The sequence below is a fragment of the Ooceraea biroi genome, chromosome 13, assembly GCF_003672135.1.
Source record: "Ooceraea biroi isolate clonal line C1 chromosome 13, Obir_v5.4, whole genome shotgun sequence".
Lineage (NCBI taxonomy): Eukaryota > Metazoa > Arthropoda > Insecta > Hymenoptera > Formicidae > Ooceraea > Ooceraea biroi.
In genome coordinates this window covers 8,311,956-8,335,473 of record NC_039518.1, presented here as the reverse complement: position 1 = coordinate 8,335,473, position 23,518 = coordinate 8,311,956, and the positions used below count along the sequence as shown (strand labels likewise).

At 41.8% G+C, this 23,518-nt stretch overlaps 1 protein-coding gene across 1 annotated transcript; it reads right to left on the bottom strand.

Annotated features, from left to right (window-relative positions):
- Positions 1 to 14,294: 14,294 nt before the first annotated feature.
- LOC113563260 (glutamate dehydrogenase, mitochondrial-like) lies at positions 14,295 to 18,930 on the bottom strand. Its single transcript, XM_026974661.1, has 2 exons — positions 18,456 to 18,930; positions 14,295 to 15,015 (listed from the first exon to the last, which is right to left on the bottom strand). The coding sequence occupies exons 1-2, from the start codon at positions 18,907 to 18,909 to the stop codon at positions 15,002 to 15,004; spliced, it is 468 nt and encodes a 155-aa protein (XP_026830462.1). The 5' UTR covers positions 18,910 to 18,930; the 3' UTR covers positions 14,295 to 15,001.
- Between the last annotated feature and the right edge of the window lie 4,588 nt (positions 18,931 to 23,518).

The following is a 23,518-nucleotide window of genomic DNA, read 5'->3' as shown; positions in this document are numbered from 1 at the left end:
ACTCTTAACTTTCATGTTTTTATATAATTGTTATCTTTTTTTCTTATTATTATACATTTAACACCGTACATACACACATACCTATCTGAAATATATATGTAACATTAAAAAATAGAAAAAAATATTATTATAGGGAAAATACTACTAAGAATACTAAAAATACTACTAATTGTATATTTCAATGCTTAAAGTACATAAAATGTGTGACACGAAGGTGAAATACATAATTCGCAAGTTTTAAAGTAATTACAAAATGTTATTAATACTGCGTTACAATTGTTAACAAGTATTTAACATTGTAATTATCAAACATACTCTTTTAATTTTGAAGATAAAAAATTATGTATCTGTCTTGTTCATGAAACGTACATAGCATTTAATCCTGAAACAGAGTAAAAGTACCTGCAGTAAAAGCGTAGTCGAGTACTCTTCGACCTCTCGCTCTGCTCGCTCGATTACTCTTAAACACACAACGTACAGGGCGAGAGGATACAGGAAGATTTCCGTTGTATATCTTCATGCTTGGAGGAATTAAATCGTAAGCTGCAGGGTGTGTTTCCCACGAGGCGGACCGTGCTCGACCAGCATCACGTGGACGAGAAGAGCATTACCGGGTCGAAATATAGCCGACAATGTCCGAGACGGATTGTATCGCGTGGCCGTACTCTGGAAAGCGTACCTCGGAGCTACGGAGATCGTGGTTATGCAAGGTAGTTTCTTGGTTTATGTCCGTGCTCGGCCGTATACTCGCACTTAAAGCCGCCTTGTCCGGACCTGAATATCGTCAAGATTCGTCGGCCCGAGAGAGCGGCAGAAAGAGAGAGGGCTGGTGTTCTTTACACCTCGTTGTTTCTCGCAAATTCACGTGGCTCACCGCACTAAATCACCCAGCAGACAGTCACCGGCGTTATAAAGCTCGCCGAACAGCCTGGCGTGCTCCATTCGACGAGGCTTGCTGATGCAGCGACGAACCTAGGGAAAATAGAAGGGACAAGTGAGAAAGCGGAAAAGCAGAGCCTACAGATCCGGGAGTTTTTGAGTTTCTCTTTCGCGATTCATAACGTGAATGCAGACCGCAGACGCAGGGGATACTTATTTTCTCGATAGAAAAATTAAAGGCCAATCACGTCGTAACCGCTCATTGCAGTTCGCGGATTTCCACCCCGGGCAGCCCGGGCAGGCGTTTTTATTGATGCGCATGTCGAAATTACGCGTGTGGTAATTCAATTTTTGCATCGCTCGAGGTAACGTGTAAGATTGTTGCCACGTGTATGATTCCGAGGTGTGTAACTGCGCATTACGGGGCCCATCATGAATTTCGTGCATTAAGGCGGACGCGTGATTATCATCGGGAGAGGAGGCATCAAATTGCACTCTTCGAACTGATGTCAATGTGGCCGCGAGATAACCAACCGCCCAGAGGCACTCCAATATCTCGCGTGCGATCCACTTTGTGCGCCGGGCCCATTCCACTTTTTGTTTTGCCACGGCAAATTTTCACTCCCTGAAATCAGCATTAAAATTTCACCGCGCTTACGCGAGAAGATCAGCGTCCAGTGATTTCGAAAAAAAATGCGATAATGAAGCAGACGGCGTTTTGCGTTATAAGAGCGCTAACGAGATCGCTGTAACTGCCAACTCATTTTTGGTAACTGCGCCGACGAGCGTCATGAGAGTAAAGTCTTCCCTTTTGGTACGAAGATTGAAGCGAGACGAGCTTTGCGTCATTTGCGATCCTGACCGCGTTGTCGAGAGGAAAGCTCGAGCGCGATCGCTGATTAAAGACTGCACACTTTTTATCGCCGCAACGTTGAGATTGCGATATCATTTTTATCGGCGTTTCACGCTCGCTAAATTTGTAAAAAGATTCTGTGTTAAATACTGATAAATACACAGCGGCGTAAAAAGAACCATGCAAATGTTGAACGCCTTGTTTCATGATTCATGATTCGTCCGATTGCCGTGGAGGACGGACAATTTCTTTCCGATACATGCCGATTGCATCGCGGCGAGGGTACGAATTCGCGAACATTACGGCAAATGAAGTTTCGAGAGTGATACTTACCGCGCACCGCGAGTTGCCTCCGAGCCAAGAGGCTCTCTCGGAGGGGTAGGTGCCTCGTCGAATTTCGCTAACGAGGGTATCGAAATTGCACCAGGGCCCGGCTCGCGTCGATCCCAACGGGCCGAGTATTCAGGGGGCCAGAGGGCCGATATGCAAAAGACGCACCTTTCACTGATGCCGAAATCGCGCGCGTTCGTTCCCTCGTTGTTCTCTCGTTGGACGAAAGACGGATCACGCTTCCGCCCTCCTTCATTCTCGCGCGTTCCCGCCACCGACGAGAGGCCGAGACAAAGACAAAGAAGAACGAAAAGGAGAACGCACGCGTGCTGCAATCATCCTCGGCCGAGCTGAGCCGAGCCGCGTCGAGCTGAGCGGAGCTATCATTCGCACATTTGCAAACCGACTGGGCGAACGGCGTGAAAATTACAGGCGCGAGACGCTCTCCCGCTTGTCTTGTTCGTCGGGCGCGGCCCTAGAGGAGACGGGAAGATTGCGGGCACTAAACACGCGTGGGCCCCATCGAGAGAGGAACGCCGCCGTCTCGGAGTACAGGTACGGGGTACAGGTGCGAGAGCGCGAGCGTTCTTATGGGATGTGCGCGCGTACATGCGCAACCGTTAAAAGTGCGTGAAACGTATGCTGGCTCCCCCGATTAGCCCTCATTAAGGCTGCAGCTTGTCTACTTTTACCTACTTAGGTCTGTAAGATCTGGAAAGATAGTCGAGACTGACAAGTCGTATAGAGGATCGGAATGAAAACAAGTTGATCACAACAGTAGGAGTATTGGCCGTACAGCCTAAGACCTAGGCGTGTGAACCAGGGATCCCGGAGAGTTCGAGTTCAAATCTAAGGCAGTCTCCTAGTTATTTTTCGCCTCTTACAATTCAGAAGTGGGATAAAATCCGCTACCCATCGAAGACAGTTGAGATTCATCCGCTACCCCTCGGAGAGGAGGGAGTTGAGAAGCAGCTGGCCGGTAGTGAAGCCTGAACATGGAGGTCGGGACGGACTCAGAGGAGTGAACCAACATGGAGATTGGGAAGGACTCAGAGGAGTGAACCAACATGGAGATTGGGAGGGACTCAGAGGAGTGAACCAACATGGAGGTTGGGAGGGACTCAGAAGAGTGAACCAAAAATGGATGTTGGGAGGGACTCAGAAGAGTGAACCAAAAATGGAGGTTGGGAGGGACTCAAGTGGAGTGAACCGACGATTTGGATACATTTGGGGACGAATGTAATGTCAGGCTGGCCGAGCTGTAAGATCTGGAAAGATAGTCGAGACTGACAGGTCGTATAGAGGATCGGAATGAAAACAAGTTAATCACAACAGTAGGAGTATTGGCCGTACATCCTAAGACCTAGGCGTGTGAACTAGGGATCCCGGAAAGTTCGAGTTCAAATCTAAGGCAGTCTCCTAGTTATTTTTCGCCTCTTACAATTCAGAAGTGGGATAAAATCCGCTACCCCTCGGAGACAGTTGAGATTCATCCGCTACCCCTCGGAGAGGAGGGAGTTGAGAAGCAGCTGGCCGGTAGTGAAGCCTGAACATGGAGGTCGGGACGGACTCAGAGGAGTGAACCAACATGGAGATTGGGAAGGACTCGGAGGAGTGAACCAACATGGAGGTTGGGAGGGACTCAGAAGAGTGAACCAAAAATGGATGTTGGGAGGGACTCAAGTGGAGTGAACCGACGATTTGGATACATTTGGGGACGAATGTAATGTCAGGCTGGCCGAGCTGTAAGATCTGGAAAGATAGTCGAGACTGACAGGTCGTATAGAGGATCGGAATGAAAACAAGTTAATCACAACAGTAGGAGTATTGGCCGTACATCCTAAGACCTAGGCGTGTGAACTAGGGATCCCGGAAAGTTCGAGTTCAAATCTAAGGCAGTCTCCTAGTTATTTTTCGCCTCTTACAATTCAGAAGTGGGATAAAATCCGCTACCCCTCGGAGACAGTTGAGATTCATCCGCTACCCCTCGGAGAGGAGGGAGTTGAGAAGCAGCTGGCCGGTAGTGAAGCCTGAACATGGAGGTCGGGACGGACTCAGAGGAGTGAACCAACATGGAGATTGGGAAGGACTCAGAGGAGTGAACCAACATGGAGATTGGGAAGGACTCGGAGGAGTGAACCAACATGGAGGTTGGGACGGACTCAGAGGAGTGAACCAACATGGAGGTTGGGAGGGACTCAGAAGAGTGAACCAAAAATGGAGGTTGGGAGGGACTCAAGTGGAGTGAACCGACGATTTGGAGACATTCGAGGACGAATGTAATGTCAGGCTGGCCGAGCTGTAAGATCTGGAAAGATAGTCGAGACTGACAGGTCGTATAGAGGATCGGAATGAAAACAAGTTGATCACAACAGTAGGAGTATTGGCCGTACAGCCTAAGACCTAGGCGTGTGAACCAGGGATCCCGGAGAGTTCGAGTTCAAATCTAAGGCAGTCTCCTAGTTATTTTTCGCCTCTTACAATTCAGAAGTGGGATAAAATCCGCTACCCCTCGAAGACAGTTGAGATTCATCCGCTACCCCTCGGAGAGGAGGGAGTTGAGAAGCAGCTGGCCGGTAGTGAAGCCTGAACATGGAGGTCGGGACGGACTCAGAGGAGTGAACCAACATGGAGATTGGGAAGGACTCAGAGGAGTGAACCAACATGGAGATTGGGAAGGACTCGGAGGAGTGAACCAACATGGAGGTTGGGACGGACTCAGAGGAGTGAACCAACATGGAGGTTGGGAGGGACTCAGAAGAGTGAACCAAAAATGGAGGTTGGGAGGGACTCAAGTGGAGTGAACCGACGATTTGGAGACATTCGAGGACGAATGTAATGTCAGGCTGGCCGAGCTGTAAGATCTGGAAAGATAGTCGAGACTGACAGGTCGTATAGAGGATCGGAATGAAAACAAGTTGATCACAACAGTAGGAGTATTGGCCGTACAGCCTAAGACCTAGGCGTGTGAACCAGGGATCCCGGAGAGTTCGAGTTCAAATCTAATGCAGTCTCCTAGTTATTTTTCGCCTCTTACAGGTCTTACTGGAAGTTCGGGACTGTGCACTTAGAAGACGGCTGATCCTATCGCGTGCGTGATTCGTGCGATCATCGCCGCACCGATGCGATGATCGGTTGATTTGTAGACCGATACGGTCGATTTTGTTTGGCCAGCTTGATGGAAGCACCGGTTGACGGCGTAATTCCGGGCTGAGTCTGTCGTTAATTGTCGGGCGCCATGCTGAGCTGTTGATCTGGATCTAAAGTCGTTCGAACGTGATTAACATCGCGGATCAATGCATGAGTTTAGATCACGCGAGGCACACGAGTAGTAATCATCGGCAATTTAGTGGTGAATCAAAATCGCTGTCTTGAAATATTTCGACTGGGCTGTGTCAGCTGTGTGAGACGAACGATGACGCTACGTTAACAAGTCCGGAAACTAACAAGGGAAGGGTTTTAGGTGTTACACTCGGATTTCAAAAATTTTTTGCATGCAGGTAGGGAGGTCCCCAAATAGAAGAAAAAAATAAAAGTAGCGGCCCAAATGCATATTTGCGCGCTACGTGCGCAATTTTCGATGTTAGGTTAATTACTCAAAAATGCTATTTCCAATCGAATTCTTTACATTTTTTATTTCACCTAATGCACATTTATATTGCTTTGAATAATTTTGTGTGTGCGTGCGCGTATGTGTTTCTGTGTGCGTGTGTGTACTTCTGTGTGTGTTTAGAAAATACGAGCGTCTAATGTAATCTCGTGCCGCGCGAGCACAGTGCGTATAAAAGGCCCATTGCTCAAAAATGGTATTTGCATCGTAACATTTTTAATTTTTTACTGCAACTGCCAATGCACACAATTTGGAATAATTGTACATTGCGCAAATCGTAGTTTGCTCTTTCTGCGTGATTTATTGTATGCGACTTTAAATAGATTTGATCAGAATCCATAACGAGGACATAAAAGATTTGGTCAAGGGAGGTTTTTAATTCCTTCAGTTTTAATTTTGGTTTTGATTTCTTTTTCAAGCGTTGTGCATTAGGTGAAATAAAAAATGTAAAGAATTCGATTGGAAATAGCATTTTTGAGTAATTAACCTAACATCGAAAATTGCGCACATAGCGCGCAAATATGCATTTGGGCCGCTACTTTTATAATTTTTCTTCTATTTGGGGACCTCCCTACCTACATGCAAAAAATTTTTGAAGTCCGAGTGTAACACCTAAAAACCTTTCCTTGTAGGAGCAGTATATTTTCTTATCCTTTTAACGACTCTCAAGATATGATCGTTTCTTATTCACCCAGAAGCGAGATGCGTTCAGGAAAGTTGCTGGAATTCTTGCCGAGCGGACGGATTGATTTCTGATTGATCAACCTGCCGGACCCGTCACGGGGTGCGGAATTAACAAAGGTGCGCCCTTCGTTGGCTAATGAACTACCCTGTGGAACCGCTGCCCCTCGACTTTTCACCTTACGGGGCAGATCTCGAGTATCGAATCACAAAACGGTTTCGTGGGTCCACTGACGAAGCGAAGACAATTTGTCAGCGAGATCTCTCTCTCTCTCTCGGATCCTCGTGCTTCTCCATCAAAGTCGGGCCCTCCTGCGATCCTTGTGATCCTACGAAAATATACCGAGAATAATGGATCTCGATCAGTGACTCCTCTCGCAGTTTCCCCCGCAGACTAATGATCGCATTCATCTTCGGGATAGAACTTTCTCTCGGGGCAAAAGCAAAACAGCGGTTTCTATTCAGCTGGCTCTCCAGCGGTTTCCTCGTCCCGTTTCCCCTTATCACCCTGGCGATTCTGGCAGGTACTATTGTCCTTGGGCAGGCTCCTTTCGCGGTAACTCACCTGCATCTCCCTTTGTGCCACAAACAATGCGGAAAAATGACCGGGAAGCTCGAAGCTCAAAGGATCCCGCAGGATTTGCATAGTCTTCATTTCGTCAGGGATGGTTTTAGCGCAAATCCGTTGGCACGGTCGGTCGCCTCTTTGTGAGTAGGTTTCCCCTTTCCATCCAAAATATCATTAAGTCGCTTTGTCTTTGTCCGGACCAGCTGCGAAGGTTTCGTTTACGCAAGATCATCTGCGTACGGCAAAATTTTCCGAGAACGACCCTCTAATCAATCGATCCGACTCAACCACCGTAGTAACATCGAAATTTTATCGCGAGGAGAAGAGAACGGGAAAAAAACCGGATCGTCAAAAGTAGAACACGTGGTTGGGCGGTACTCGGTCCGTCCTACCATCCGTAAACGCTCGCAATCTCGGAAACGCAGGGACGTTAAAAGGCGCTACCAAAGCCTCGTGCACGCGAGGCTCGACGCTCGAGACGCGCGAACGATCGTCCGAACGTAACGACACCCTAAAAAGACCCGACACCCAATCGTCCGTCCACCTGTGCAGCATCCGCTCTGCGCGGAGATTATCGCGTTTAACGATTTCATTCCGAGCCCGAATTTTGCACCTCTGCGAAACTCCCCGGGCGGATCGCGAAGCGCGATCGCGATCGTAAACTCGCGGCTCGAGTCCTCTCATTTCCCTCCTCTTCCTCTCTCTCTCTCTCTCTTTTGCCAGTTGCACAGCGTGCGGAATAAAATCGTCCAGGCGTTTATCGCCGTCCTCTCCGTATCCCGTAAGCACCGATCGGGCGACGTTTAGCGCGAATTTTTACACATCGATAACTTCGGATTCATTAGAGCGCGCGAAATGGATTCGTCGGGGCTGCACACACACTCCAGTTTATTTTCGACGCTCGTGGGAAGAGCGAGAACGGAGAGAAACTCGGAATTTCATCGGCGCCAATTAAAGCAGCTCCCAGCCCGGCGACCGCTTTTTCCTAAATCTGTCAATGATACGCATCGACAAGGACGAAACACGGCGAATGGATTTCGCGATCGCGATCCTGTGGACCGTCAGCTTGCATCGTTTCGATCGGCAGCGGCTCGTCGTAGATACTCCGTTCTGTAACGGACGCTCGCTCCGATGTTTCGCCGGTGTACAGGTGAACCGTAAAAGCGAGAATAATGAAACGTATCTAAAACGAAGCTTGTCGTCCGTCGAGTATTCATCAAGCATCTCCTTTTTGTTTTATTCCGGCTGAGACGCGACATCACTCGCTCGTTCCTCGTATAGGCGTACACGCGTTATTATTACTTTTATTTTATAAGACACAAATTGGTTTATAATCGTTGTTCTTTATTATGAAGAATACAGTGTCGAGGATTGGAGTCAGAACGGTCACTCGCTTTATTATCACTTTCCGGGCTTCTCGTTACGGTTGCTCTTCGCCGATGTTACCAAAATTACTAAACGTCGAATGTCTGTATGTCTCCGCAAGCAAGCGAATTTATACTTTCCTCTGTGGCCTTGTTAGATGTCAACAGAAGACGGCAAACAGGTGATCGATAGACACAAACGTGATAAATAGAATTTCAAATTCGAGCAACGCAACGTCGAATGCCGACAATTTCATTTTGTATTGACCGCGGAGACGATCGACGATGGCGTAATCTCTCGCGGAACGCCGTGAAATATTGGGTTGGCTAAAAAGTAATTGCGTTTTTTTACAATAGATGGACATACATGTCTTGAAATGTAACTAACTTCATTCTAAACCGCAAATTCATTATGTAGGTTAACACCTCACAGATCAAGCTTGTTTTAGAAAAAGAAAGTACACCATTTCGTTAACAATTATTTGTTTGCCGTCGATTTCAAAATGGAAAATCAAAAAGAACACTTTCCTCATATTTTGTTTTATTACTTCCGAAAAGGGAAAAACGCTGTGCAAATTCATAAAAAGTTACGTGATGTATATGGCGAAGATGCTTTAAAACTGCGGCAGTGTCAAAATTGGGTTACTAAATTTCGATCTGGAGATTTTAATGTGAAAGATGCACCACGCTCAGGAAGGTCAATCGAAATTGATGATGACAAATAAAGGCACTGATCGATTCGAATCGGCGTTTAACGACACGAGAGATTGCTGAGAATCTTAACATATCGAAATCGAGTGTTGAAAACCATTTAAAACGACTTGGATACATTAGTAAGCTCGATATTTGGGTACCACATGAGCTCAAAGAAATTCATCTCACTAAGCGTATTGACATCTGCGATTCTCTTTTGAAACGTGAGGAAAATGATCGATTTTTGAAACGTATGATAACAGGCGACGAAAAATCGATCGTCTACAACAACGTCAAACGAAAAAGATCGTGGAGCAAGCGTGATGAACCTGCTGAAAGCACTTGAAAAGCAGATATTCACCAAAGAAAGATTATGCTGTCAGTCTAGTGGGACTTTAAAGGTATTGTGTATTTTGAGCTGCTTGCAAGGAATCAAACCATTCATTCAGACGTATACTGTCGTCGACTGGATAAATTAAATGATGTCATCAAACAAAAACGTCGAGAATTGGTGAATCGCAAAGGTGTTGTGTTTCACCATGATAACGCTAGACCACGTACAAGTTTGGTCACTCGTGAAAAATTGTTGCAGCTTGGATGGGATGTGTTACCACATCCACCATATTCGCCAGACCTGGCACCATCAGATTACCATTTGCTTCGTTCTTTGCAAAACGCCTTGAATGGTAAAACCTTTACTGCCGACGAGGATATCAAATCGTTGGAATTGTTTTTTGCTGAAAAGATAAGAACTGTTTTGAGCGCGGAATCATGAAGTTGCCTGAAAAATGGCAAAAGATAATCAAACAAAATGGACAATATATTGTTTCATAAAGTTTTTGATTCCCATGAAAAATTCGCCTTTTATTTATATAAAAAAACGCAATTACTTTTTGGCCAACCCAATATATGGCGAAGATGCTTTAAAACTGCGGCAGTGTCAAAATTGGGTTACTAAATTTCGATCTGCAGATTTTAATGTGAAAGATGCACCACGCTCAGGAAGGCCAATTGAAATTGATGATGACAAAATCAAGGCACTGATCGATTCCAATCGGCGTTTAACGACACGAGAGATTGCTGAGAATCTTAACATATCGAAATCGAGTGTTGAAAACCATTTGAAACGACTTGGATACATTAGTATGCTCGATATTTCGGTACCACATGAGCTCAAAGAAATTCATCTCACTAAGCGTATTGACATCTGCGATTCTCTTTTGAAACGTGAGGAAAATGATCGATTTTTGAAACGTATGATAACAGGCGACGAAAAATCGATCGTCTACAACAACGTCAAACGAAAAAGATCGTGGAGCAAGCGTGATGAACCTGCTGAAAGCACTTGAAAAGCAGATATTCACCAAAGAAAGATTATGCTGTCAGTCTGGTGGGACTGTGTATTTTGAGCTGCTTGCAAGGAATCAAACCATTAATTCAGACGTATACTGTCGTCAACTGGATAAATTAAATGATGCCATCAAACAGAAACGTCGAGAATTGGTGAATCGCAAAGGTGTTATGTTTCACCATGATAACGCTAGACCACGTACAAGTTTGGTCACTCGTGAAAAATTGTTGCAGCTTGGATGGGATGCGTTACCACATCCACCATATTCGCCAGACCTGGCACCATCAGATTACCATTTGTTTCGTTCTTTGCAAAACGCCTTGAATGGTAAAACCTTTACTGCCGATGAGGATATCAAATCGTTCTTGGAATTGTTTTTTGCTGAAAAGATAAGAACTGTTTTGAGCGCGGAATCATGAAGTTGCCTGAAAAATGGCAAAAGATAATCAAACAAAATGGACAATATATTGTTTCATAAAGTTTTTGATTCCCATGAAAAATTCGCCTTTTATTTATATAAAAAAACGCAATTACTTTTTGGCCAACCCAATATATGGCGAAGATGCTTTAAAACTGCGGCAGTGTCAAAATTGGTGTACTAAATTTCGATCTGGAGATTTTAATGTGAAAGATGCACCACGCTCAGGAAGGCCAATTGAAATTGATGATGACAAAATCAAGGCACTGATCGATTCCAATCGGCGTTTAACGACACGAGAGATTGCTGAGAATCTTAACATATCGAAATCGAGTGTTGAAAACCATTTGAAACGACTTGGATACATTAGTATGCTCGATATTTCGGTACCACATGAGCTCAAAGAAATTCATCTCACTGAGCGTATTGACATCTGCGATTCTCTTTTGAAACGTGAGGAAAATGATCGATTTTTGAAACGTATGATAACAGGCGACGAAAAATCGATCGTCTACAACACGTCAAACGAAAAAGATCGTGGAGCAAGCGTGATGAACCTGCTCGAAGCACTTGAAAAGCAGATATTCACCAAAGAAAGATTATGCTGTCAGTCTGGCGGGACTGTGTATTTTGAGCTGCTTGCAAGGAATCAAACCATTCATTCAGACGTATACTGTCGTCAACTGGATAAATTAAATGATGTCATCAAACAAAAACGTCGAGAATTGGTGAATCGCAAAGGTGTTGTGTTTCACCATGATAACGCTAGACCACGTACAAGTTTGGTCACTCGTGAAAAATTGTTGCAGCTTGGATGGGATGTGTTACCACATCCACCATATTCGCCAGACCTGGCACCATCAGATTACCATTTGCTTCGTTCTTTGCAAAACGCCTTGAATGGTAAAACCTTTACTGCCGATGAGGATATCAAATCGTTCTTGGAATTGTTTTTTGCTGAAAAGATAAGAACTTTTTTGAGCGCGGAATCATGAAGTTGCCTGAAAAATGGCAAAAGATAATCAAACAAAATGGACAATATATTGTTTAATAAAGTTTTTGCTTCCCATGAAAAATTCGCCTTTTATTTATATAAAAAAACGCAATTACTTTTTGGCCAAACCAATATATGGCGAAGATGCTTTAAAACTGCGGCAGTGTCAAAATTGGTGTACTAAATTTCGATCTGGAGATTTTAATGTGAAAGATGCACCACGCTCAGGAAGGCCAATTGAAATTGATGATGACAAAATCAAGGCACTGATCGATTCCAATCGGCGTTTAACGACACGAGAGATTGCTGAGAATCTTAACATATCGAAATCGAGTGTTGAAAACCATTTAAAACGACTTGGATACATTAGTAAGCTCGATATTTCGGTACCACATGAGCTCAAAGAAATTCATCTCACTAAGCGTATTGACATCAGCGATTCTCTTTTGAAACGTGAGGAAAATGATCGATTTTTGAAACGTATGATAACAGGCGACGAAAAATCGATCGTCTACAACACGTCAAACGAAAAAGATCGTGGAGCAAGCGTGATGAACCTGCTCGAAGCACTTGAAAAGCAGATATTCACCAAAGAAAGATTATGCTGTCAGTCTGGTGGGACTGTGTATTTTGAGCTGCTTGCAAGGAATCAAACCATTCATTCAGACGTATACTGTCGTCGACTGGATAAATTAAATGATGCCATCGAACAGAAACGTCGAGAATTGGTGAATCGCAAAGGTGTTGTGTTTCACCATGATAACGCTAGACCACGTACAAGTTTGGTCACTCGTGAAAAATTGTTGCAGCTTGGAAGGGACGTGTTACCACATCCACCATATTCGCCAGACCTGGCACCATCAGATTACCATTTGTTTCGTTCTTTGCAAAACGCCTTGAATGGTAAAACCTTTACTGCCGATGAGGATATCAAATCGTTCTTGGAATTGTTTTTTGCTGAAAAGATAAGAACTTTTTTGAGCGCGGAATCATGAAGTTGCCTGAAAAATGGCAAAAGATAATCAAACAAAATGGACAATATATTGTTTAATAAAGTTTTTGCTTCCCATGAAACATTCGCCTTTTATTTATATAAAAAAACGCAATTACTTTTTGGCCAACCCAATATATTATACAGATTTCGAATAAAATCTTCTTGTTTCTCATTTTTATAATAGAGGAAAGTCCCCGATTATGAGATACCATATCGATTTTGCCGAATGTAAGGAAATCTATAGGCAGAATTTAAAAATGTAATACGTTCTCTTGAAGAGAATTTAATCAGCTTTAGGTTGGTGAAATGAAAAATCTAATTTAAATATTATTTTTTCTGAAAATTAAACAAATTTGAAAACACAGCTTTACGCAAGATCGCGAAAGTGTGCTCCTAGTATAAGATACCTTGAGAAATCGGTGTTAAAAGTGCAAAATACATCAGTATTGCAAGTACAAAACTTTATTAGATATTTTTATAAAAATACTGCTGCCACAGCCTTCGCCAAATCTTCACGACTCCACCGTCAACGCTTCCTCGTTTCCCTAACCTCCATAGTCAGATTCTATAAAAATTAAATACACAAAAATTCGTATTAACTTTTCTTTAACCTTAACGTAGTATTTTCTTTCTTTGTATTACACTACATACTCTTCATATTTGAGCAATAATTATCTCATATTAAGAGTACCCTGAATATCTCATTGTACGAGCCACGCGCCTAGCGGTTCCGCGATCGTGAAATTTAACCTCTACAATTAAGCAATTCAACAAATCGCGTATTGTCCTATTACTACGATTCTACTCTATCATTGCATACTGAATTTATTGCCAACCATTTCTTTATTATGTAATAAACAAGGTTTGAAGACTTACCTTAAGTTCCTTTGACATGTTCACAATTTCACAAACCTTTTCTTGCAAAAGCTAAACGCAATAACGAACAATGAATTTTTCACTAAATACATTTTACACCAAGAGTAATAAGTTTATGGTGGAATTAACAGATAGTGCTCACTAGTTTAGCAGAAACTCCAGTATCTCATATTAGGAGCATATCTCATAATAGGGGATTCTCCTCTATAAATATAAAGTAATATTTTATAAAAATATAATTTTTATAATATAAATGTAGGAGTATCTTTCTATTATTTATTTATTTATTATTATTTATTACCATAGACTTCGATTAATTTGGAAATGAGATGCAGCAAAATTTTTAAATAAACATTACTTATTATTTCTTTGGATCAACGGATAACTCGATGCAAAGTGTAAAGACTGTTTAAAGACTCGAATCGAATTGAGAACAATTGTTTTATAAGATCGTTGACCCGAAATATCATGTCATTGTCATTAGACGCGTCTGTGCCAGGTTACCAATTTATTTTGAGATGAACGCTCATAGCGCACTTGGCACATAAAATGCTGAAACTGCCTGGCATCGTTCATTCTTTAAGTTTCCACGTGCCGTTGATTCATTCCGTCAATTTCAGTCGCTCGCATCGCATATTATTTCATTATTAGTAATTAGTATTGTGTACAATACATTCTTCAAATTCTTTCAAAGTTATGTATTGTTGTGTCTTTATGTATCATGCTTTGAATCGATTGATGAGCGCAACGGATGGGAGCAACTGATGAATACGAGAGCGTAGAAACGCCCAGTTTTATTCATCAGCAACGTAACGTGAGACTCGTGAGCTGTCTTTCAGTTTTGCATAGACAGAGCTGTAGCACATGTGGTGCAATCAAGGTAGCTAATCCTCTCATTGTTCAAAGCACTCAGACTAAAGTCTCAAATATAATATACTACGCACGTAATATTTCGTAAAGATTTTTGCGAAGAAACATAATGAAGAGAAGTAATTATCTTTTAAGAGAAAAGAAAATTGAAGGATATATACTTTGTTCATTCTACTATCTTTTCCTATCTTTCCGCTCAAAAAATTTATTTTAATCTATCACATTCCGGGCAGAAGAAGAAGACAAAAATTGTACGTTATCGTGATAAAAGACTTGCACTAGGATACTGAGCTGTTCAGAGTGTTTTCGTAATACGACTCGCTCTCCAGTGCCCGTGATTCTATCAAACGCTTTTATCAGACATTTGCTTCGTTGGTTCTCAAGGCTGAAGCCGTAAGCAGTGGAAGCCATAAAATACTCTCTCTTTCTGTCTCTCTCTCGTGCTCTGTGTTTAACGTATACCCGCAAGATTGGTACATAAATCATCTTGAGTAGACCACACAACTGCCATTTGAGGCAATCACACGAACAATTCTGCAAATAAGTTAAGAGTTCATGTTAGTAAAACTAAACTTGATAAATTTTCAGTGAGCTCATATATTGGGTCGTCCGGAAAGTTCGTGCCGATTTTTAATAGATGGCGTTGGAACATGTCTGAATATATCAATGTTATTGAAAACATACGATTTATATACATATGCTTAAAGGTGACATTTCAACGCATCTTTAGGAAAAAAGTTCTTTCAGATAAATTGATTCGTGTCAGTTTTGTACTCTTTTCAAGATGGAAGAAAACAAAGAACATTTTAGACACTTGATGCTTTTCTATTACCGGAAAGGCAAAAATGCCCCACAAGCAACAAATTCGATATGTTCTGTTTACGGAGAAGGCGCTTTAGCTGAAAGAACCGTACGTAAGTGGTTCGCTAAGTTTAGAGCTGGTGATTTTAACCTTAAGGACCAAGAACGCTCGGGCAGACCCTCTACTACTGATGATGACCAAATCAAGACACTGATCGAGAATAACCCGCGCTACACGACACGTGAATTGGCAGAGATACTGAAAATATCGAAAACCACTGTCCACGATCATGTAGTGAAGCTTGGTTACGTAAGTCGCTATGGTGTATGGGTTCCGCATAATTTGGCCGAAAAAATTTAATGGATCGCATTTCCATCTGCGACTCGCTGTACAAGCGCAACGCAAACGTACCATTTTTGAAGCAATTAGTGACGGGTGACGAAAAATGGATCATTTACAACAATGTAGAACGAAAAAGATCCTGGGGTAAGCGAAATGAACCAGCATTAACCACTCCGAAAGCCGGCCTTCGTCCAAAAAAAGTCATGCCCTGTGTCTGGTGGGATTGGAAAGGAATCCTATATTATGAGCTCCTACCACACAACCAAACGATAAATGCAGATAAGTACTGCTCGCGACTGGACGAATTAAAGACAGCGATTCAGGAAAAACGTCCAGAATTAGCTAATAGGAAGAGCGTCGTGTTCCATCAGGACAATGCCAGACCTCATGTTTCTTTGACTACCCGACAAAAATTGTTGGAGTTTGGCTGGGATGTGCCACCTCACCCACCGTATTCACCAGACATTGCACCTTCAGACCTTCACTTATTTAGGTCTTTGCAAAATTCTCTTAGCGGCAAGAACTTCAACTCTTTGATCGACATAAAAAACCACCTTGAGGAGTTTTTCGCCGAGAAACCTAAGAAGTTCTGGGAGAATGGAATCTTCCAGTTGCGTGAAAGATGGACAAAGGTTGTGAAACAAAACGGTGCATACATAAGTCAATAAATATTTATCGACGTAAAAAAATGTTGCCTTTGAATTTTCCTTCAAAATCGGCACGAACTTTCCGGACGACCCAATACATCACGCTGTTATTGACGATCTAATCACGCGAATAGCCGACGTGTCTCACGTGTCCCGAGACACGCCAATTGTCTCATGCAAGAAAGTTAACTTGAAGATGCTAGACTTCCGGGCACATCTCTGTAATACGTTAGATTATATTAGATTTTTCCAAAGGTTTAGTCTCTTTTCTCAGCACTCTGACATAATTACTTAAATTTGAAATAAATTCTCGTTTTGTTACATTTGTGAAGAGTTTTGAAGAGTGAACATGTATGGCGTATTCAATCGACCGGTATCTTCGGATCATCTAATCAATGCTTTCTTCGACTGGAATGCGCTTTCAAAATGCGGCTGAAATATTTTTTAGACAAATTTCCTTTCACGAAGAAATCCGAAATTTACTCGAGACATGACAGAAAGTCACGGAAAACGAGGGCAAATAGTTTGATGATTGAATTGCATTGCACATATTATGCACCTAAAGCGAAGATATGCAGAAAAGAAATTAAAATGTTTTTACACACTTAATAGCATTAGACCACGTGCAGGGTGGCGGCACGTCGCTTATCGGTCACGCGTCATCGATAATTTATCGATTATTACGCCACGAACGTTCTTCACGTTCTTGGAGGAAGCTTAAAGTAGAACACTTGGAAGAATTAAAGAGATATTTTCAAGTTACAAAGATATCTCAAGTAAAAAATCACCCGTAATTCACTCAGAATACTTCTTACATAACAAAAGAAAAACAATATACAAAATATCTTTAATAAACGTCCGCGTATATTTAACACGTTCAGTGTCGAGTTGATTTTTTGACTTCCATCATTTTGACTTTTATCACTCAGTATTTTATAATTTACCATAAAAATTTTTCTTTTTCTATAATTGTAGCTTGGTAGCATAGAGAATCCCCTATTATGAGATATGCTCCTAATATGAGATAATGGAGTTTCTGCTAAACTAGTGAGCACCATCTGTTAATTCCACCATAAACTTATTACTCTTGGTGTAAAATGTATTTAGTGAAAAATTCATTGTTCGTTATTGCGTTTAGCTTTTGCAAGAAAAGGTTTGTGAAATTGTGAACATGTCAAAGGAACTTAAGGTAAGTCTTCAAACCTTGTTTATTACATAATAAAGAAATGGTTGGCAATAAATTCAGTATGCAATGATAGAGTAGAATCGTAGTAATAGGACAATACGCGATTTGTTGAATTGCTTAATTGTAGAGGTTAGATTTCACGATCGCGGAACCGCTAGGCGCGTGGCTCGTACAATGAGATATTCAGGGTACTCTTAATATGAGATAATTATTGCTCGAATATGAAGAGTATGTAGTGTAATACAAAGAAAGAAAATACTACGTTAAGGTTAAAGAAAAGTTAATACGAATTTTTGTGTATTTAATTTTTATAGAATCTGACTATGGAGGTTAGGGAAACGAGGAAGCGTTGACGGTGGAATCGTGAAGATTTGGCGAAGGCTGTGGCAGCAGTATTTTTATAAAAATATCTAATAAAGTTTTGTACTTGCAATACTGATGTATTTTGCACTTTTAACACCGATTTCTCAAGGTATCTTATATTAGGAGCACACTTTCTCGATCCTGCGTAAAGCTGTGTTTTCAAATTTGTTTAATTTTCAGAAAAAAATAATATTAAAATTAGATTTTTCATTTGACCAACCTAAAGCTGATTAAATTCTCTTCAAGAGAACGTATTACATTTTTAAATTCTGCCTATAGATTTCCTTACATTCGGCAAAATCGATATGGTATCTCATAATCGGGGACTTTCCCCTATATCTTTTCCTTGATAATATAAATTTGCAATGATATAAATATTATTCGCGGTATACATGTTATATAAAACTATTCGATTCAACGAAGTGGAGTATGGGCCGCATGCAACTCATGTAGGAGTGAAATTCTGAAACACATTTATTTCTACATGCACAAGCATCAGCAAGTCGGAACGGAGCAAAAAGAAAGCAGTATCAAATCGGGATTCCCACGGATCGCAAAGAACATAGACGAACATCGGCTTCGACGTCGAAAATAAAAATTGGAGTCAGCGGGCGAGGAAGGCTCCGGCACCTACCTCCCTTGCAGGGGGTGCGGTGAGTGGAGTGCTGGGCGCGATAGCCGGTGATCATTTCGTAGTCACCGGAGTCGCGCCTGAGCGGGAACGTGGTCTCGAGGATGTGGTCGCACGGCTCCATCAACATCAGGATACCCTTGACCTTCTTCTGGCGCTCCTCGATGGTGATACGCGACCGTTTGTCGATATCCTCGACCAGCTTGTCCTCGATGACCTGGCAGGCACGGTGGAAGAAGTACTCCACCATGTCGAAGAACTTGGGGTTCGGCGCCTCGGGCACGTTCTTCAGGCGGTCCGGGATCTGGTGGTCGGCGTAACCGCGGCGCGGCTGTCCCAGCGCTGTCGCGTGCGCGACCGCCGGCGCACCGCGCGCCAGCACGCTCCGCACCGCGTCATTACCTGATACCTGCTTCAGGGCGATCGACGACCGCGCGAGGCTCCGCACGTAAAACATCTTCGCGGCGACGCGACGACGATGACGGTTTCCACACGCAGGTTCTGTTCTTGTTCAGATTCGTACGCGCGGCCTCTGCGCGCGCGAGCTCGCACACGGACGTCGGCGTAATCGCTTGAGAAACGAGCCGCGCTCGGTTAAAGTGCCGGAATCGGATTATCGCGATTACGCCGCGCGGAGTCTCATCGCGCGCCTTCATTAGCGAACGCGGCGCAATATGTGTAAGTATCCGTTTAACGTTTCAGGGAGTATTTTCTGCCCACTCGAGAGAGGTCAAGAGCGCGACTCGACACGCGCGTGCGATTCGAAAGTGGAACTCGCTGCGCAATCCGCTCGCTCGTTTCTGTTCCTCTCGTGAAGGTAAAACGGCTGCTCTCCTCCCCCTCCGACAGGGCAAATCCGACAAACCCACGTAGAAATTTCAAAACGGTCCAATACTGGGACTGTACCGTTTGCCATCGTGGCAGTATTGTGCCAGTACAGATTCGACACAGGAGTGTAACGCCATGCGTACTTAATTGCTAGTACTGATTCGATACTGGCAATAATATACAGGGTGTCCCGGGTTTTAACCGACAAACTGCGGGAGCATATTCTACTAGTGGAAATAAGAAACAATTCTTATATCGAGTTTGCTTAGAAATGCTTTATTACAAAGTTATAAACCAATATTGAAAAGAAATATGAGATAAGTAACAACGGATTTTTTCACAAAAATAAAAATTATCTACGCAATGATTTAGTGACGCATTTCAAAATGTTGTCCTTGCACATCGATACAAGCTAGACATCGACGTAGTACAGAATTTGTTACAGTACGACATTCCTGAAAATTTTGTTGCATCTCAGTAACTGAATTAGTAATTCGTTGCTTTAAATCTTCAAGCGAGATTACTTCTGTACTGTAAACTTTATTTTTTAAAGTTGCCCATAAATAAAAATCAAGAGGCGTTAAATCGGGCGATCTTGGAGGCCAGAAAACCGGTCCTCCTCGACCAATCCACCTATGAGCACAATGTTCGTCTAACCAGTTTCTAACTTGTCTAGCATAGTGCGATGGACAACCGTCTAACTGTATCCAGCTGTTTTGGCGAAACTGCAGTGGCACATTTTCGAGTCGTCGGTGTCTTAGAGCTGAACGAACATCATCATATTCATTCATAGGTCGAAATGAACCCAAATTACGTAATTGCAAATGGGTATTACTAAACACAGAACTATCTGGTACTCTCCTGTTAGGAAATCTACGTTGATACTCTCGTACGGCAGCTCGTGCATTTCCGTCACAGAATCCGTACACGAAATGAATATCAGTGTATTCCTCATTTGAAAACACTTTTGGCATTCTGATAGTAATTGCTAGTTGACACGACGATTGAAATCTAACGCTACTGTTGTGAAAGTAACAATCATACTGAATCGTTTCAACATAGTGAACATGAATACATGTGAACATCTTCGACCTTCCAAATTCTACACTATGTTCCGTTGTTACTTATCTCATATTTCTTTTCAATATTGGTTTATAACTTTGTAATAAAGCATTTCTAAGCAAACTCGATATAAGAATTTTTTCTTATTTCCACTAGTAGAATATGCTCCCGCAGTTTGTCGGTTAAAACACGGGACACCCTGTATGGACCAGTATTGGGTAAATAACTGCACCAGCATTGGGCATAGATGTGGACCAATTAATGTATTAATGTATAAATATATTTTTTTATATCTATAATATGTATTTTGTACTATTTGTAGTTGTGACTTAAATATTACAAACAAAGACTAATGTAAACACATTAAGTAAAATCATTTTTGTAAATGTCGCGTGAATTAATATCGCGTTTAAAAAGAAAAGATGTTAAATCGGTTTTCCGGATGTTATTTATACGTGATAACGCAAATGTTTCTAGCGAGAACGTCACGCCTGATCTGGCCATCTATCGGTCGCTGGTGAATCATATATTGTTATAATCCTACTCTAAAAAAGGCGTGTTAACTTCGTGAAGTTCTTTTTTATCGAATATTGAGGCCTTCTTTCCGCGACGAATTTCGTGTGACTTGAACTTCGTGTTGCGAATGTCAGAATGTCATAGTGGCTGTCAGTGCGGTTATATTGACAATTGTATTTATTATATATTTTTATTTTATTCCTTATTTTATTTATAGCGCGCGTAGCGCGCGCCTGTGTTGCTAGTTATATATTATCGGCAATGCATGTAGACCAATGACTGTCATGTTAAGTTATTCTAAATCAGTTTTTTGTTACGAATTTTGTTATTACCGAGTCCTCAGATAATCTGCCCTGGGTTATGCTCCTCGAAAAGAATCCTCCAACATCATCTTTAAAAAAAATGCACACTTCGCTATTCAGTGAATATTGAAAAATAAAATAGCGCGCGTAGCGCGCGCCTGTGTTGCTAGTTATATATTATCGGCAATGCATGTAGACCAATGACTGTCATGTTAAGTTATTCTAAATCAGTTTTTTGTTACGAATTTTGTTATTACCGAGTCCTCAGATAATCTGCCCTGGGTTATGCTCCTCGAAAAGAATCCTCCAACATCATCTTTAAAAAAAATGCACACTTCGCCATTCAGTCAATATTGAAAAATAATAGCGCGCGTAGCGCGCGCCTGTGTTGCTAGTTATATATTATCGGCAATAATCCCCTATTATGAGATATGCTCCTAATATGAGATAATGGAGTTTCTGCTAAACCAGTGAGCACCATCTGTTAATTCCACCATAAACTTATTACTCTTGGTGTAAAATGTATTTAGTGAAAAATTCATTGTTCGTTATTGCGTTTAGCTTTTGCAAGAAAAGGTTTGTGAAATTGTGAACGTGTCAAAGGAACTTAAGGTAAGGTAAGTCTTTAAACCTTGTTTATTACATAATAAAGAAATGGTTGGCAATAAATTCAGTATGCAATGATAGAGTAGAATCGTAGTAACAGGAGAATACGCGATTTGTTGAATTGCTTAATTGTAGAGGTTAGATTTCACGATCGCGGAACCGCTAGGCGCGTGGCTCGTATAATGAGATATTCAGGGTACTCTTAATATGAGATAATTATTGCTCGAATATGAAGAGTATGTAGTGTAATACAAAAAAAGAAAATACTACGTTAAGAGGAAGCTGGAGTTGCTAGTGAACTATTTTTTCACTATAGCGATGGTAATTGCAGTTTCGAAAATTCTCTTTATTGTTTGTGCAGAATAAAAAATCCTTTTCCACAAATAAAGTATAGATAGAAAGAAAGCCCGCTCTACAGGACTTTATATTCAAAATGGAAAAAAGTTAAAAACTTGCATTTGTCTTTTCTAACTTTTTTCCATTTTGAATATAAAGTCCTGTAGAGCGGACTTTCTTTCTATCTATACTTCATTTGTGGAAAAGGATTTTTTATTCTGCACAAGCAATAAAGAGAATTTTCGAAACTGCAATTACCATCGCTATAGTGAAAAAATAGTTTACTAACAACTCCAGGATCACCTTAAGGTTAAAGAAAAGTTAATACGAATTTTTGTGTATTTAATTTTTATAGAATCTGACTATGGAGGTTAGGGAAACGAGGAAGCGTTGACGGTGGAATCGTGAAGATTTGGCGAAGGCTGTGGCAGCAGTATTTTTATAAAAATATCTAATAAAGTTTTGTACTTGCAATACTGATGTATTTTGCACTTTTAACACCGATTTCTCAAGGTATCTTATATTAGGAGCACACTTTCGCGATCTTGCGTAAAGCTGTGTTTTCAAATTTGTTTAATTTTCAGAAAAAATAATATTAAAATTAGATTTTTCATTTCACCAACCTAAAGCTGATTAAATTCTCTTCAAGAGAACGTATTACATTTTTAAATTCTGCCTATAGATTTCCTTACATTCGGCAAAATCGATATGGTATCTCATAATCGGGGACTTTCCTCTACTACATTAATAATTGAAAATTTAGTACTTCACTTTTCATTGTGGAAGTAAAACCTATTTAGCTAGAAAAATTTTAATGACTGGACGAAAGGGCGCTGGGATAATGCTCTCAGCGTATATCCATATAGTGGCGCCCCTGAGACACAGCGTTCGGCGGCTCGGCCGTCGCGCGTCGAGCGGTAATGGGGGATGATAGGCGTCGCTTCTGAAATCGGCCCGAAAAGGGCAACTAATTCCGAGCACTGCTGTATAGCATCGGTACGATAGATTTCCTAACCCCAAAACTGTCACTTTTTAACATTTCGTAACTTTTTTTCTACTTGAGAGCGACGATTTTCCTTCTCGCGATCGCATTTTCTCATCAAAATAAACGATATTGCAAAGTTAGAGCGAAATCGGTGAGGAGGAGACTCTCCTTCAGATTTACTCTACTTCAATAATAAAAAAAACGGAAGAATCGTAGCGGACATTTTGGAATTAATTTTATCACTAGCTAAAACGTGATCGAGAGGTTGCCGTTCTACAGGCGCTGGGAGACAAGCTCCTTGCTAACGAGTTCCGACAAACTCTAAGAGACGGCGCTGCAGTTCACTTTCGCGTAAAGTCACTAGATAGATAAAGTACCGCAATCGTCCGCCATTTTAATTCCAACTACACGGTGTTTTCATCACAATTATG

What these genes read in the sequence shown, in the direction of transcription:
- LOC113563260 (XM_026974661.1), bottom strand. Translation starts at nt 18,909, where the DNA reads ATGTTTTACGTGCGGAGCCTCGCGCGGTCGTCGATCGCCCTGAAGCAG.